The sequence below is a fragment of the Glycine max genome, chromosome 15, assembly GCF_000004515.6.
Source record: "Glycine max cultivar Williams 82 chromosome 15, Glycine_max_v4.0, whole genome shotgun sequence".
NCBI classification, from domain to species: Eukaryota; Viridiplantae; Streptophyta; class Magnoliopsida; order Fabales; family Fabaceae; genus Glycine; species Glycine max.
Genome location: NC_038251.2, coordinates 8,376,845 through 8,393,230, shown reverse-complemented (window position 1 = coordinate 8,393,230; position 16,386 = coordinate 8,376,845). Strand labels below are relative to the sequence as shown.

Genomic DNA, 16,386 nt, shown 5'->3' with positions numbered 1-16,386 from the left:
TAATCTCAATGTTTTCCCTCATTTGAATTAAATCAACTTACTTGCATTCTTGCTTTCTAAATTAGAAACTATCTTTTTGTTATCATTTTCTTTTAATTAATTTAAATTTTTATTTTCTTGTATTCAATTAATTATAAAACATTCTAGTGATTCCTAGTAGAGATGCATTTGTAAAATTGACAATTACCTTTCTGTCCCTGAAAATGATACTCAACGTCTGCGCCCCATATACCACGTGTCTGGTCATATATATATATAATTGTCTAGTTTTGTTTTAATATATTAAAACACTAGAGTTTGCACCAGTTGAAATCTCTAACCGAAGTTTTTCTAACTCAACTATTTGGCTATTTGTGCCAAATTTAGCTCCGAGCAAAGAATGTGTTAACTCTATCAAGTGGTGACCTAACTGTGTAGACGGAGGCAAAGGGAAAATGAGTCAAAATGACGCAGCAGATGATTTCAGATATTATAAATATAGGTTATGATAAGAATATTAAAGGATGCGATGGTTCAGTTTGGATATCTGTGGGCGATGCTTATCCAATTCAGGAGCAGGGTTTTCCAGGAAATTACCATTATAATCAAGTGAGTAGAAAAAAAGGTAAATTATGCTTTGCTTAGCTTTCAGACTAATAATAACAAAAAATTAATCAGCACAAAAATCTAACCGTGGTTAGTCGCCGTAATACAAGTTAACTGCTATTTTAAATCAAAACTATTTATAATATTAAAATTTGAGTTTTACAGAGTTTATTATGGAAGATTTTTAATTATCAAACCACAAATTAGAGAAATTAAATCCACAATTATATATTTAATGAAATTATACTCCAAAAATACATTTTTTATAAAAGTATAAAAAAATTCTAAATATAACTAAATTTTCTGGATCGAGAATTAATTAATTCGATAACCAACCTAAAATATCGAGACATAAATACATTATTGCGGAAGGGAAAGAATGCTACAAATTAGGTGGGATAAATTAGATATTCATAATAAGGAATCCTTAATTTCTCTTGGAAGTTTTCCTTCTGCTCACTGCCCGTGTACAGAAAAGCATGACACATTGCCATGGGGAATAAAAATCTAAGTCGGTGCCCACTCTCTCAATCTCAAGGGAATCGGTACGTAGCTAGGTCCTATAAAATTAATTCTAACATAAATATTATTTATACAACAAATTCTGTATATAAAAGAAAGAAATTATCGGTAGATCATATAATCTACAATGTTATATATTTATACAATAAGTTATACAACTAAAAGAAAGAAAAATGAGATACGATAACTAAATGATGGATAGAAAAGATAAATATAAAAAATGTTCCTGCAAAAAGTATATGAATTAATGTATGAATAACACAACTCTTCTCATAAATCATAGATCATGTGATTCTTTTCTTTTCTTTTTTTAAAAAAATATTGATTACTAGCTAGATAAAGAATATTTCTGCTTTCTAAGCAACTTCAATATATAAACTCTGTTCAATACGTTTAGACAGATTGCATGCGTTCAACTACCAACCGACAATCATGCATGCTATACAGTCATAGCTACACAACACTAGCCAGCTTAGAGAACCATATATTTGTGGCTGTTCTTCCTTTTACTTTTTTATGAACAACGCATACGCATAAATATCTTTCCTTGCCATGTGCAAGCTAGCAATACCAAAGTTAATTGAGTCCCAATATTATATTCCCATGGGCTTTAGATTACGGAATATTAATGCATGGCTGCTTCTTCTCTTGTTTTAATCCGAACATTCTTATAATTACGAAAGAAACTCACCTGATCAATATTGAAAACAAGATATACTTCATTGAACTCTCTTCTTCGGTGTTTCAAAAATTCCACAAATGATTTCACCTAAAATCTACTAACAAAGACTGCGTTGCAATATATTGCTTATTATTTTTCTTTTCCTTCATTTTAAAATATTAGGCGTTATAAAGAATGAATGTTATTGTTTTATCATTTATACACACACATGACACATATATATAAATGACGCTATTAAATTTTTAATTCTTATTTTGTTGATACTTTTACTAAGTAAAAATTAAAATATTAATAAAAATTAATCAAATGTAGTTCCATTTATTAAAAAATATAAATATAACTGTAGTGAGACTCACTTAACTTTTTATATTTTTAGTAAATAAACAAATTTCAAACAATAACATGTTAATAAGAAGTCTGTGTTGCACTTCTCAATCAATCTTTTAATGATTCAAAACAGATTAACCAATTCAATTATAACGTTCGATTCAAAATATCAATGATTCTAGATTATCGTATAAAATAATAAGTTACTTATTCAACGATATTGTAGTTTCCAGAAATTTAATTAACAAGAAGAGAAACTGCGCAGCACCGCTAAAAAAATTGGTTTAATTTGAAAGCACAAGATTCTTTACCGCGTTAGTGGGTTTGTCGATCATGGAGGATAAAAGGTTATGGAAAGTGATTAAATTAACCAAGCCCACACGTGATATGCTAAAATTAAATGGAAAAAAGAACAAGCCAGTTATCCCTAATTAAGTCTAAGATTCCAATGGCATATGCACGTTCACACGCACTTGCTCAGTCATCCCAAAGATGCTCCCCTCTTCCCCCATTTCACACACGTCCCTCATTGGACCCAATCAAGTAACCTTAACTGTTCATCTGGGTCCTACACTACATTAATTATTTATATATATATATATATATATATATATATATATATATATATATATATATATATATATATATATATATATAATTTGATCAACAAAGCTTACATTGGCCTAAGAATTAATCCAATTGTAATTTAATATTCCGAACCAAAAGTCATTTGTCTATTACCCACCACCTCCCTTATAAATATCAAACCCTCCCCACCTCACAAATCTCTCTCATCATTCCCTTTTTTACACACTTCATCCTAAAGAAATTAAGCTACAAAAGCTAGCTAGCTAGATACTTATTTACAATAGTAGATAATATACATGGGAAACTGTTGTGCCAGTGCCACGGAGTCATCATCTATGGATTGGGGTGGTGATGATTGGGGTTCTTTATCATCATCTAAGAAGAGAAGGAAGAATAAGGTGTTTGATGAAGTTCATGGGGAGAGTTTGGGGAACGTGGAGAAGGAGAAGCTCTTGGGTGCGCTGAGAGCTTCTTCTGATGCCAATGGGAAGGTGAAGATAAAGATCTCAAAGAAGGAGCTGGAGAAGTTGTTGGGATCAGAGAAAGAGATTAATAATAAGCAATTAGGTGAAGGACACGCTTCGGCGGAACAAGTTCTGGCTCGCTTGATACACGCTAGAGATCATGATGATGTTCATCATAGGCCTTGGAGGCCCGTGCTTCAGAGTATACCTGAGGTTAATTAAGGGAAGGTGGTGGGTTGTGTGGTGTAGAGCCTCAGAAAAGGTTTAGCTAGGTTTCTACTTTTCTACAAAATCCAACTATGTTAATTAGCCTGGATTCTTTTATTTGTTTTTCCATATGTTTTCAGCTTGTAAGGTTGGGAATGTGTGATTTGTATATTCGTCATTCTGCGAGTAAAACCTCAAAACTAGTGAGTTTCTTGTGTAAAACTGGACATAAATAATGGAACTGTTATATATATATATATATATATTATAAGAGCGGAGAGATTAACTTATTTTAAGAGTAGTTATTTATTATTATTATTTATTTTCTTAAAATTTAATAATTAAAAATTATTAGATTTTAAGAAAATAAATAATTCTTTTATAATTAAGTTTAAAGGAAGTTAATCCCTTCAACAAGAGTTACTGATGTGTATAAATGATATAATTAAGAATAAGTAGAAAATATATATGTGATTCCAATTTGGCTTAACACTCTAGGGGAATCAAGAAGAGACCAAATCAAAGAAGTTTCGTGTACTGTATCGTTATTCATCTAACCATGACGCGAACAGACCTGTCCAGAAGATATATATTATCTGACTGTCTTTTTCCTTGTTTAATACGTGGTGGTGTAGTTATTTATTCATTTCTGCCTTCCAATTTGAAGGTCGATAGTAATTGACTAATTGTCCTTTTGCTTTTGCTTTTCCTACTGTACGGTGATAAATTTCAGGATTGTTCGTGTAAAATTGACATGGCATAACTCCCAAATAACGTGGTGAAAGTCAAAACGAAATTTATATATTTGAGCATACTATAAAAAAAAATCTAATTACTAGTTCAATATATATATATAAAGATCTAAGGACTTCTCAGTTATGATTGCCGACTAATCATTGGACTGAAATATGATTGACTACAAGACGAATAAACATGCAGTCTTAAATCTGCTTGGGTTAGGGCCGGGGTTGAATTAAAGACAAATCAGACACGAAATAATTAATGCTTGAAATTAATTAATATTAGTTTCAATTGGCAAATTAAGAATGAAAGATCAAAATATAATTTTTATTTATTAGGCATGAAATTCGTTTTTCAATTTAGACTTTACATGAAAACTTTCAATTTAATCTTCATATACATACGATAATTTAAATATTTAATTAAATGTAAAATTGATTATGATATTTATAATACTAACATATAATGCTTTTTTATTACTATTTACTCTTCGTTTTAATAAATGGTATATTATTACAATAATAGTTGACAAAAGTTAAATTTTTTATATTATAATATTGGTGCAGAGTATTTTCTAGTTTTACTGATAACTAAATTTTTGTAGGAGAATTTTACTTATCATCTTTAATGGGATATCTTATCTCAATCACATTTTTTCATTGAAGAAGACTGGAACCTTGGACTTTATTTAAGAAAAAGTTATTACTCAAATTAATGATTTATTGATAAATTGGTTATATGTATAAGATAAGAATTAAATTAATTTTTTATTAAAAAAGAATATCACATATGAGAGTTTAAATTACAATTATATTTTATGTAAGAATATCCAACTAGCCCCAAATGTTATTGACCACAACTTGCTTTTTATAAGTAGTGTTTGATTTAATTATACTTAAATGCATTTAAATTGAAAGTTTTAAAATTAATATAGGTTTCACATCTTTACATTTTATTTAAATTTAAATATTTTACTTACTTTCATCTCAATTTACTTTTACATCTATTTCGTTTCTGTAAACGAGGACCCTTAATGATTCGTCAATTCGAGAATTGGAGTAGCGCTCTTTGAGTCTCACAAAGCATGCTGAGGCCGAATTATAGAGTCCTGGGCAGTTGGGGCCAAGGATTGCGGGCTGCGACGCAAAGAGCTTAGTTAATTGTTGTGGGCATTCTCTTAGTATCAGTTTGACAGGAAAGACGGCTTTTCTTTTCGTACCTGTCATTTTTCTTCTACACCCAGCAGTATATGTTTTATGAATCAATGGTCTATGTAAGACTTAAACCTGTGATTTTTTACATTTGAGTTAATAGATCAATTATATTATAAAATAATTAATTTTATTATATATAATACTAAAATTTCTAATATATATTTAATGCACATATAAATTTACATAATAAATTTTATGATAATGAATTTTGATTTAATAATTAATTGTTTGATATATATAAATTTTTATTAAATCTACGGTTTTTTATTTAAAATTTATATATATATATATATATATATATAAATACATTATTAGATCAAAATTAATTATAATAAAACCAAAAACAAAAATATACTTAATGTAATAATTATTAAAAAAACTATAATTAATTATATTAAAAAATATTAGAAATATTTTTTTAAAAATTTTAGGAGATATGAATTTGTAATTTATATGAATCATACAAATTGATTCATATGTTTATTAACACGGATATTGGGTGTAGAATAAATCTACACAGTGCATGAAGAAAAGGTACTCGAAAAAACTTTTTATGCTCCCCATTTATTCTCTAGGTAAAGGTGTATCAAGGTCGATATGCTTTGAATTATACCAAATCTATAATTCAATTCAATCAAATTTAAATGAGTTGATTAGGATTATTTAAAAAAAAAATCAAATTAAGTTAATTTGTTTATAAAATGTTTGGGTTGAATTAGATTATTGGATCAAAATATTTGAGTTGGTTGATTTTTAAAAATGATTCAAATGATGGATTTGTGATTGGATGACAATACATAAATATTAAACTCTTAAATATATTATATTTTATTTATTTTAATGCAACATAATGTAATCTAAATTAGCAATTATAGATAATTAAAACTAATAATTATTTGGCTTTAGTGAAGATTATCCGTTGGTGAAACTTTTTGATTTGCAACTATTTGATCCATTTATTACAACCTCATTAAAGATAATTAAAAAAAATGTGGTTATTGATAGTTAGGAAAGATAATATAGTTAGGAAAGACCATTACTCTTTAATACAATTACATACTCAAATCTCAAACTTAAATTAATTCAGGCACTCGACTTTTAATTATGATGGGTGAATTATTTGAATACCAACATATTAGAATTTTTTTAAAGAAAAAAAATCAAGATATTGATGGACGATGGCGTGTAAGAATAATAACCATCAAGGGGAAGTGTGATTAATTAATTGTAGAATCAACAAGGTTGATTCAGTGACATAAAATCCGAAGAAAAAAAAGGATGGTTATAACAGGTGATTAGCCAAAAAGAATTATGTGGAATTGAATGCATTAGGGGTAAATCATAAATGGAACTGGTAGGAAGGAGCCTCCAATTCCATGTCAAAATAAATAAAAGCAACTCACCCTATTAATGACGCCATCTACCAACTGCCACATCACACAGTTGGCGCCAAAATAAAACACAGGAAACCTGCAAACCGCTAACACAACACACACAAAAGAAAAAACAACACCTAGAGACTAGAGAGATGGTATTCAAATAAAATATATAAATGAAAAACAATTTTTATCTTATAACTAATTTTATAAGATTAAATTATATTACCTTATAAAAAACACAGAGAAGCAAAACAGGAAAATTGAACAAAAGGGAATGGTGGCGTAAATGCGAATGGAAATGGTGGGGTCTACTCACCAGACAGCTATACTGAGTCTGCCAGCCACAGTCCCCCACTCACTTTGAACCCTCACTCATTCATGGCTTCCTCACTTTCTTCCTTCGCTTCACACATCACATCATATCATATAACCCTTTTTCGATCCTTCTAGTTCTTCTTCTTCTTCTTCTGTCTCCAATGCCACAACCACTCACCTTTTCGTTCTCTCCTTGAATGCTGCTTTCCCTTTTCTGCGCCATGCCCCACCTCTTCCTCTTCCTCTTCCTCTTCCTCCTGCCTCTCTGTAAGTCCCCTTTTCTCACTTTTCATCGTTTTTATATTATCTCTCATATTATAACTCATGTGGGTGTGCTGAATTCCATTGTTGTGTATTTTGTTTTGAGGAAGCAGTGTTTGAGCTGAATATATTTTCAGCATTGCTCTGGTGTTTAAAGCGCACTCGTTGTTGATGAAATTTATTTATTTTGAGTTTAATTAACTCTGCTTACTTGCATTATTCTCTTGTTTCGTGATTGCTATTGCTAGTTTCTAATTTCTATTGTTTTATATGATGAGAACTGAGAAGGGGTAGTGGCATCTGCAGCCAGAGTTAGGGTTTTGGAATTGTTTCAGTTTTACATTCAGAGCTAATTTTCTGTGCAATGTAAAAAACAGAAAGAAACTCTGGTCATGAATTTTGGTTTCGTACAAATAATGTTGCTATTTTTGACATTTATTGGTCTTTAATCATATTAACAAGGGAGCTTGTGTGATTTAGCCCTTATAATATAGAGTTCATCTTCCAAAATTAGGCTACATCATGTTAATTATTGATCGGTATAGTTGGATCCTTGATTTTGGAGACTTAGTGTTGCAATGCTAGACAACCACTCCTTCCCCCATAAAATTTTAAGACTGCTGGACATCATGCTATGAATTGAAGTTTAACTCTATCATGCATTGTCATCATTATGCTCTGCTTCAGTTCAACAAATAACTTTAGTATTTGGTTGCGTTAATGTTGGATACATATTTTGAAGCGTCAATTGCTGTCGAACAAATTTGACTGGGTTGACACTGTAATGTAACAGACAGTTGAAATAGAATAAAATTTGGTGTCTGGAAACTTTTATGGGTGAGAATTAATTAATGTTGAGTTGGAGATACATTTCCATGCTTAAGTACCTTTTAACTGTGAGATATGTTCTCACATCACATCCTCATGCTTGAACTGTGGCTGCTATTAGTCATAATCTTTAACACAACAGTGTTTGTAATTTTTTGTATGCAATTCCTTGCTTTGCTAACTTATGCTAAGTGAGTAAGCAAGAGGAAGAAACATGTACACGAAGGCAAGGATACTCTCTTATTCGTGTTTTGGTGTAGGTGCACTTGAATCCCTTAGCAGTAATCATCGTCAGGGTCCTGTACGACTGGATAGCCGTGTAGGTTCTATGTTCATCAAACCCTCACCTCTTGGTTCTCCGCAACCCTTTCTTCCTCTCGCACCTTCACCTTTGGCTCCATTCACTAATACCACTATCCCAAAGTTATCAGGTTCTTTCCTAGACGACTTTGGGTTTTTTTTTGGGTTCTCAAATGCTTGAATTTGGATGTTCTCTCCCCTTCTCTCTTACTGTCTTTATCCATGTATCTTGCAGGACTTTGCACTTTGAACTTTACTACTGCTGAAAGTTTGATAAGTGTGACAGCAATTGATTGCTGGGAAGTTTTTGCACCATTTCTGGCTAATGTAATATGTTGTCCCCAATTGGAAGCCACTCTCACAATTCTTATTGGTCAATCCAGTAAACTTACCAATGTACTTGCCTTAAACGGGACCGTTGCTAAACATTGCCTTGCAGATGTGGAACAAATTTTGATGGGCCAGGGTGCCACTAATAATCTGAAGCAGGTATGTTCAATTCGTTCTTCAAATCTCACTGAGGCATCTTGCCCAGTAAAAAATGTGAATGATTTTTATGACACGGTGGATACTACTAAGCTCCTTACTGCATGTGAGAAAATTGATCCTGTGAAAGAATGCTGCTACCAAATCTGTCAGAATGCTATATTAGAAGCAGCTAAAGCAATTGCATCAAAAGGCTCTGATATTTTGGCCATAGATGCACCACATGTTCAACCTGAGCACTCAAATCGGGTCAATGATTGTAGAAATGTTGTCCTCCGGTGGTTAGCTAGTAAGCTTGAACCTTCTCATGCCAAGAAAGTTCTTAGAGGACTGTCTAATTGCAACGTGAACAAAGGTCAGTTTGAGTAAAAATAATATATCATTCCTCTGTGACAAATGTTGGGTAGATTGTGAGTTGGGATGTTTTTTCCTTCATGTCTTTATTTTCTCTGTCTATCTATAGATGAAAAACCTTGCCCAATGTGCAATGTTCATCCTGTGATGATTCTAGTAGATTATCTATAGCTGATTGCATTAGGTGCTTTCTAATCACTTGGTGATAATTCCTAATGATGCTAATCCTTCTGGCCCCTTAATATTGCCTTTTTTTACCTAAATTTTCTCTTTGTCTTCTACACCAGCTTGTCCACTGGTTTTCCCCAACACAAAGCAAGTTGCCAAGGGTTGTGTGGATGAGATAAGTAACAAAACAGCATGCTGTAATGCTATGGAAAGCTACGTGTCTCACTTGCAAAAACAGAGCTTCATCACGAACTTGCAAGCTTTGGATTGTGCAGAGGCTTTGGCAATGAAATTGAAAAGATCGAATATTACTGCAGATGTTTATGGTCTCTGTCACATAAGCCTTAAAGACTTTTCCCTCCAAGGTTCTGTTTTCTCTTTTCTTGTTAGTATGCTAAGCTCACACTCAATACCCATAATATTTTGTACCTGATGTTAATAATTCTTCTTTTCTCTCTCTTATTCAACTTGGTGTGGAAATTGACAATGTGGATGCTTCAGTTGGAAATCAAGGTAATTCCGCAATGTACATTGTGTCAATATAAATTATATGCAAGTGCCATATTTGGGCGACGGAAGGGGAGGGAAGGAAGGTAAGGTAAGGGGGGGGGGGGGGGGTAAGAAAATTTTTGTACGTTTGAAATGGCCTGTTTGTTCATCATTGAAGTCTGCTTTAATATGCTCTTCTATTATTGTTCTGCTGATACCTGATCGGCTGCATTATAATTATATTCCCTCTTGCATTAATGTTATACTGAGAGGTGACTTGCTGCATTGTCTACCCTAAACAGAGGCTGGTTGTTTATTACCTAGTTTGCCTTCAGATGCTACATTTGACAGTATTTCTGGGATCAGCTTCCTTTGTGATCTAAATGATAATATTCCAGCTCCTTGGCCTTCTACATCTCAACTGACTTCTTCATCGTGCAATAAATGTACGTAGACCCTATTGAAAATTTATATAATTATAAGAGGAAAACTGCTCTTTATTTTATTATTTTTCCATTTATCGAGAGAAGAAAATCCTTTTATTTTGGATTCTTTTTAGCTTCACAATTTTCATTTTAATTCATTTTTATGTGAAATGTTATATTTCTTTTATAAACTTTTGATAATTCCACATTACTGGAACTGCAGCTATCTACATCCCTGCTCTTCCTGCAGCAGCATCAAGTCAAAGTTGTAAGAGAACCTTTTCTGGTTGTATTGTTTGTTCAGTAATCTATGAAGTTTTCAAACACTGTTCAAAATTTAAGCTAGAATATATGTATGTGATAAATATATGGGTGTTTAAATGTATCTTACGATGAAGTGATGAACCTATATACTTCCTTAAAGGAAAAGAATATTGCATGGGTTTTCATGTACCACATTGAATCAGTTTTGAGGGAAAAGCCACCTGATTCAACCTAATTGGTTTTCTTACAATATCACTCAATGATTTGGTTTCAAAATGTAAATCCCATCCAATATTCATTTGAATTGAATTGGTTTTTCAGTTTTCTTTTAAAAAATTTAATATAGAAATTCTTCAAAATATAGAAATATAATTTCATAAAAATACATCATGTACAAGGCTAAGATTATTTATGAAAATAAACTAAATACAGGTTCAAACTTATCTTTGTATATCAAAATACAATCTAAATTCTAAATATAATTTCAAAATTAATCTTCAATCGTATAATATATTTTCAAATTTGAAACCCACAACCCATTCTATTGGTTATTTTTTTGGTTTTTCAGATTATTCACAATTTTTGGAGTCATTTTTTTTTTCAGTTTTAATTGGATTGATTGGTTTGAATACCTCTAGTAGATTGGAACTGTTAGCCATACTACTGAATAACACCATATCCTTGCATACAATGATCTCAGCAACTCTATTAATTTGGTTTCAACCACTAACTGACTGTATTTTATGTTCTGCAGGCCTTTACAGCCGTGACATTCTGTTCTCTGTGCTTGTTGCTTTGTTGTTTCTCTTGATGACAACCGTGTAATTATATGAGGGTTTCCTTGTTAAATGAAGCTTTCCTAGTTCTTCATGAAGGATAGTTTTTTGCACGGGTGGTATGCCAAAGGTTAATTAATTGTGACCGGTTCTATGAGAAAGAGACATCTCAATTGGAGGTGATGTCCAATCTGTTTCGGATCTTATTGATTCATGATTCTTCTTGTGTGCTTGTGTAATAAATTTTTTGTATATAGAAAATCTAGAAACCATAGGTTATACAGGAACTTATTGAGATTGATATGTAAACCTGGAGTTCAGTCGAAGAAGGTTTTGTAATCATACATGTTAAGTATTATAGGAATTTCCAGTGCTAGAAGTGTTCTTTATGTTCAATATAGGATCTTCTACAATCATCATCATGCCACCTCTTCTTAATGTTCTCCCTTCTTTCCTTGTAGAACTAAGTTTTTAAGGTGTGTCCCAAACTCCCCAATTTCATAGTTAAGCATGAAAGCTCTAATTTCTCGCCCTTTACTCAGCAATGAGATAATATTAAAGATTCATTGATGCACTTTTCCATTTTAATTCTCAATAAATTGTGGGTCAGAGACTCAAATCCTGTAGTTCTTATAGGACTGTCTAATTGACCCCATATGAAGACTATAACGTGCTAGAAACAGACACAGTCATTGCACATGAATTCATCGCGTAAAGAGCTATATAGTTATTGGGTTTCATAAATTCATGAACATTTACGAAAATCTGTGGAAGTGACATCCATCAAGACTATTTTAAATAAGCTACATGAAACATGTTAAAATTACGTTAAAATCATACTTTGGGAGAGCTTTAAAAAGACCTTTCTCTTGGATCTTGGGGGCACACCAGTGTTGCTCAAGGGCAACAGAAGTAAGGAACTTGCAGACACTCAAGAATCTCCATTTCTTGAATCTCATAAGAGTTTTTATTGACCTTCTTCTCTTCTTATTTTTTCTCTTGTCAATACTTACTTTCCATTAAGTGGTTGTTCATTTGCTTATTGCTTTCATGACTTGACCACTCATGGATGGTTTAAAATTCACTTGTACAAATTGGAAAATAGTAGTTGGATGGGAAATTGAGTCTCTCACCATGTATGTTTAGTCTAGGAATATGTGATGTGCATGTGTTCTCAATGAATTCTTGAACTACAATACATCCCTTAATTTAGGAGAATCAAGAAATTGAAATCTTGAGTTAGGTTAAAGGGTTCATGACTCATGAGTGAAGGAATTGGATTGGATTTAAACGAATTTAGTGAATTTAACCATTAATGAAGGTGACGTGTTTGAGTTAAAATCCATTCCATGCGTCTTAAAATAACTACAGTTTTATCCTTTGAAAAAAAAATTAAATTGATTTTTTCTCACTTTTTAATGAGATATTAAAATATCTATTCTAATTTTATCATGTAATAAATAATGTTATCTTAGAAGACTTAATAATATATTTATTGAAATTAAGAAAAAAATTATTTTAGTAAAATTATTTCTTAATAAATGTTAATTTTCTTGAAATACTTACTTTTTGTGTGTGAAATTTTTTAAACAATAGTCGTCTTGGGCGAAGGGAATATAAAAGAGTAGCTGTGGAAATTTAAGTCAAATCAACCCCTAACTTATTTTTGCATTATCGAATCCTAATTCGTACTTTGTGTTCTGAATTTTAGATTAAAAAAAGTTAGTTCTTTTGTATCATTTTTTATTTTTACATTTTAGAACTGTCTCTAATTTTATAATGATTTAGTCTAACTAATTTGGTAGTTGAAACTAATTTCAATAGTGTGAAATAATGTCAATTTAGTACACGTAGCAAAATATTAAAAAGTCATTTTTATTTTATAAAAATTTTGGACCCATCCATCTGTACTGTTGGTAGTTGGTATTTATATTCCTATAACCTTTTTTTCCGCAATATTTATGAACAGTAATGTTTGCTATTTCTTAGTTTTTGATGCCCAAATAAAACAGAGTTATCTCTTCACGTTCCTGATAATGAAATAAAGATTAGAGTGATAAAGAGTTATAATTAATATCGACTTGCAGGGAAATAAGGTGGAAGAGAAAAAAAAAGTCAAGTTTAAAACTTTCTGTTAATAAAAATTAACTAATATTGATTGATAAAAAAATTAGTGTAGTAAAAAAGATGCTCAAAATTAAAGTTTGTAAGTGTCAAGTACAAAAGCTGTGAGCTACTTCGTGTATAATTTTACACAAATCAAAATGAAAATTCTTAAAATAAAATATTAAATAAAGGTTGTCAAAGGACTATTTTTCATACATTTAACAGATTTTTAATAAAAGTAGAAAAGTTACTCCTGTGCAGCGCACCAAAAAGAATACAACATAATTAGAATAATTTAATATAGTCGGCTGAAAAAAAAATTGAAGTAGAAGTTGACATCTGCTTTTATCGTGAGCAGTTTTGTTATTGTTACAGTTGAGAGAGATAAATTTTAATTTAATATCACCTTAACAGCATGAAATTAAATTAGTGCAAAATAATGAAATGGAAATTAGAATTTCATCTTAACATGCATGGGTTATATATATTCTTTTGTCAATTTGTCAAAATATATCCCTTAATTGATAAAAAAAAAAAAAAAAATCCCTTACTTGATGAGCAAGAAATTAATGATGATATGTTGGGTCGAGAACCTTTACGTTTGAGTTTAACTCGTTTGGGACATGCAACAACAACCAACCAAATACGACAAAATTCCATTATTAAAAAAATAGTTGTTAAAAGAGTCAATTTTATAAAAAAAAAAAAAAATATTTAGTTTAATAATTATATATGTACTAGCTATCAGTGTAATTTTTTTAAATCAGCGAAAAAAGAGATACATTAAAAAGGACAAGGTATAAGTAATACCAGTCCAGAGACACAGAAATATATAGTTACTTAAAATTGATCCCAAAAAAACGTTGATGTTCCCCTTTTAACAAGGTTAGGCATCAAACTTTGGTAATATTTTGTTTTTCTTTTTGAAAAAGTAATTAACTATAAATATGAGAAGCAATAATAAAATTTATTTATTTTATTTCGCTTATAATTACATATGAGTATACAAAAAATACTATATGAGTATCTTCATCTCAATGAAGGCTCGAATTATAATTTGCTACTTTGTGAGAGAGGAATCTTTAACCTTTAATTATTAGTTAATGCTATTATTTAAATTAATACTAACAATAATAATATATAATACGTTTTCGGGAATGCCTTGGTTTGTATTTTCTGAACATTGTTAATGGCATCGGGGGTATTGGTGGTTATGTATTTGGGGGTGGGATTAGATATTGCTATTATTTGTATCTGGTCTTGTATTTGTGTTTCAGACTTAACATGACTAATGTTAATTAATTCTGGTTCACACTTTTTTTGATAATTCATTATTTAGATTAATTTGTTTCTTATCAACAGTCAATAGTTACAGTAACGTCAATCTATTAAGTACTTTTCAATCTACATGTATTAACCTTAAACATTACCGATAATTATGAGAAGGAGATAGTATTAAGCAAACCGTAACGTAAATCTATTTAGATCGACTTACTGGTGGAGGGTTAGGATAGCCTGTATGAAATTCTAGTTTTTTTTTTCTGCGAATATAATCTCATTGTTGTTATTGTAATAAATAAAATAAATTAAATTAAAAAAATATAACGCAACGTGTCATTAGTTTGTGTCCCCCTTATCAATGAGTTTTTGAGGTTCAGAGTTATTTAATGGGCATTATCTGACTGACCGACTCCATTGTTGTGTATTAATGTGGCTACATCAGTAATATGTTGGCTTTTCTATTTGTTTACGAATATCTCATTATATTTATCGTTTACGATTTTTCCATTTAAGATAACATATAAATCAAATACTATTATTCAATCGAAATATCCTAATTTAATAAATAATTAATTGTGTTACCCATATGTAGATAATCTAGTTGTTATACATCTACCAATATATTATTTTCTTAGAATATTATTAAAAAATTGAAAAGCAAATTAATTTTATTAAAGAAGCATAATTTGTCACTAGGTGTGCCCAAGTTAAAGAAACAGTAGAATATTGTTAATAAACAAATAATTAATAATTTTAAATGAATAAATTAAATAAACTAATAAGACAATAAGCAATATATAGTTTTACTATTTGCTCAAGCTTTATTATTTAATTTGCTCTTTATCTCATTCTTCTGTGTTAATATTACGGATTCAATCCGTATATAACATATGCATCCTCATCCATACAATGTTAATTTTCTGGATAATGTCCAATACATTATTTTTAATTTGTTAGAATTTGGAAAGAAAAAAAATTCTTCCTTTTGGTGGAGTTTGGCTATATACAACTTCATCTTCTATTACTTTGTAATTTTCAAATTCCTTCTATACATGCACTATAATAATTATCTCTTTTCTTAGGATGATCTTTGAATTTGTATCCATAATATTATGGTTGAGCAGGTAAAGCAAAAAATAAAATAGAAAACCGTTTGCCATTTAAATTTTACACGTCCCATTACCTAATAAATGTAAAATTGAAAAGGTAATAATTGCACATTACCAAAATATTTATGTATAATTTTTTCTCTCAATACTTTTATTACTCCGTAATATTTATAACTAAATCTAATCCTACATTATAAACTTTAATTTTAGTTTTTTTAATATATAAATTAAATATCAATTTTTTTTTCAAATATCAATATTTAAAAATAATCTTACGTCACAAATATAAATTATTTATTGTATATATAAAATATAATTTATATATTCCAAATACTTATTATAAATTTAATTATAATATATTTTATATTAAAAATATTTATTAATTATATGAAAATACATATGTCCATTACTACATTAAAATACTTGTTTTTAAACGTATAAGAATATCAAGACGTACGTACCCGAGTTACACGAGTCAAGATATTGATAAAAAAAAAAAACAAATGGTGAAAGGA

At 30.2% G+C, this 16,386-nt stretch overlaps 2 protein-coding genes across 2 annotated transcripts; both read left to right on the top strand.

Annotated features, from left to right (window-relative positions):
* Positions 1 to 2,800: 2,800 nt before the first annotated feature.
* On the top strand, positions 2,801 to 3,628 carry LOC100796265 (uncharacterized). The gene has a single exon (XM_003546101.5). It carries the CDS (start codon positions 3,001 to 3,003, stop codon positions 3,388 to 3,390), a length of 390 nt encoding a protein of 129 aa, XP_003546149.1. The 5' UTR covers positions 2,801 to 3,000; the 3' UTR covers positions 3,391 to 3,628.
* Positions 3,629 to 6,978: 3,350 nt separating this feature from the next.
* Positions 6,979 to 11,771, top strand: LOC100795744 (uncharacterized GPI-anchored protein At1g61900). The gene is made up of 8 exons (XM_003546100.5): positions 6,979 to 7,291; positions 8,374 to 8,544; positions 8,649 to 9,254; positions 9,541 to 9,786; positions 9,923 to 9,934; positions 10,213 to 10,356; positions 10,559 to 10,603; positions 11,354 to 11,771. The coding sequence occupies exons 1-8, from the start codon at positions 7,222 to 7,224 to the stop codon at positions 11,422 to 11,424; spliced, it is 1,365 nt and encodes a 454-aa protein (XP_003546148.1). The 5' UTR covers positions 6,979 to 7,221; the 3' UTR covers positions 11,425 to 11,771.
* Positions 11,772 to 16,386: the final 4,615 nt, after the last annotated feature.

Coding starts and splice junctions, on each gene's coding strand:
- LOC100795744 (XM_003546100.5), top strand. CDS start 7,222: ATGCTGCTTTCCCTTTTCTGCGCCATGCCCCACCTCTTCCTCTTCCTC. Junction 8,545..8,648: donor CACTATCCCAAAGTTATCAG/GTTCTTTCCTAG, acceptor TGTATCTTGCAG/GACTTTGCACTTTGAACTTT. Junction 10,604..11,353: donor AGCAGCATCAAGTCAAAGTT/GTAAGAGAACCT, acceptor TATGTTCTGCAG/GCCTTTACAGCCGTGACATT.
- LOC100796265 (XM_003546101.5), top strand. CDS start 3,001: ATGGGAAACTGTTGTGCCAGTGCCACGGAGTCATCATCTATGGATTGG.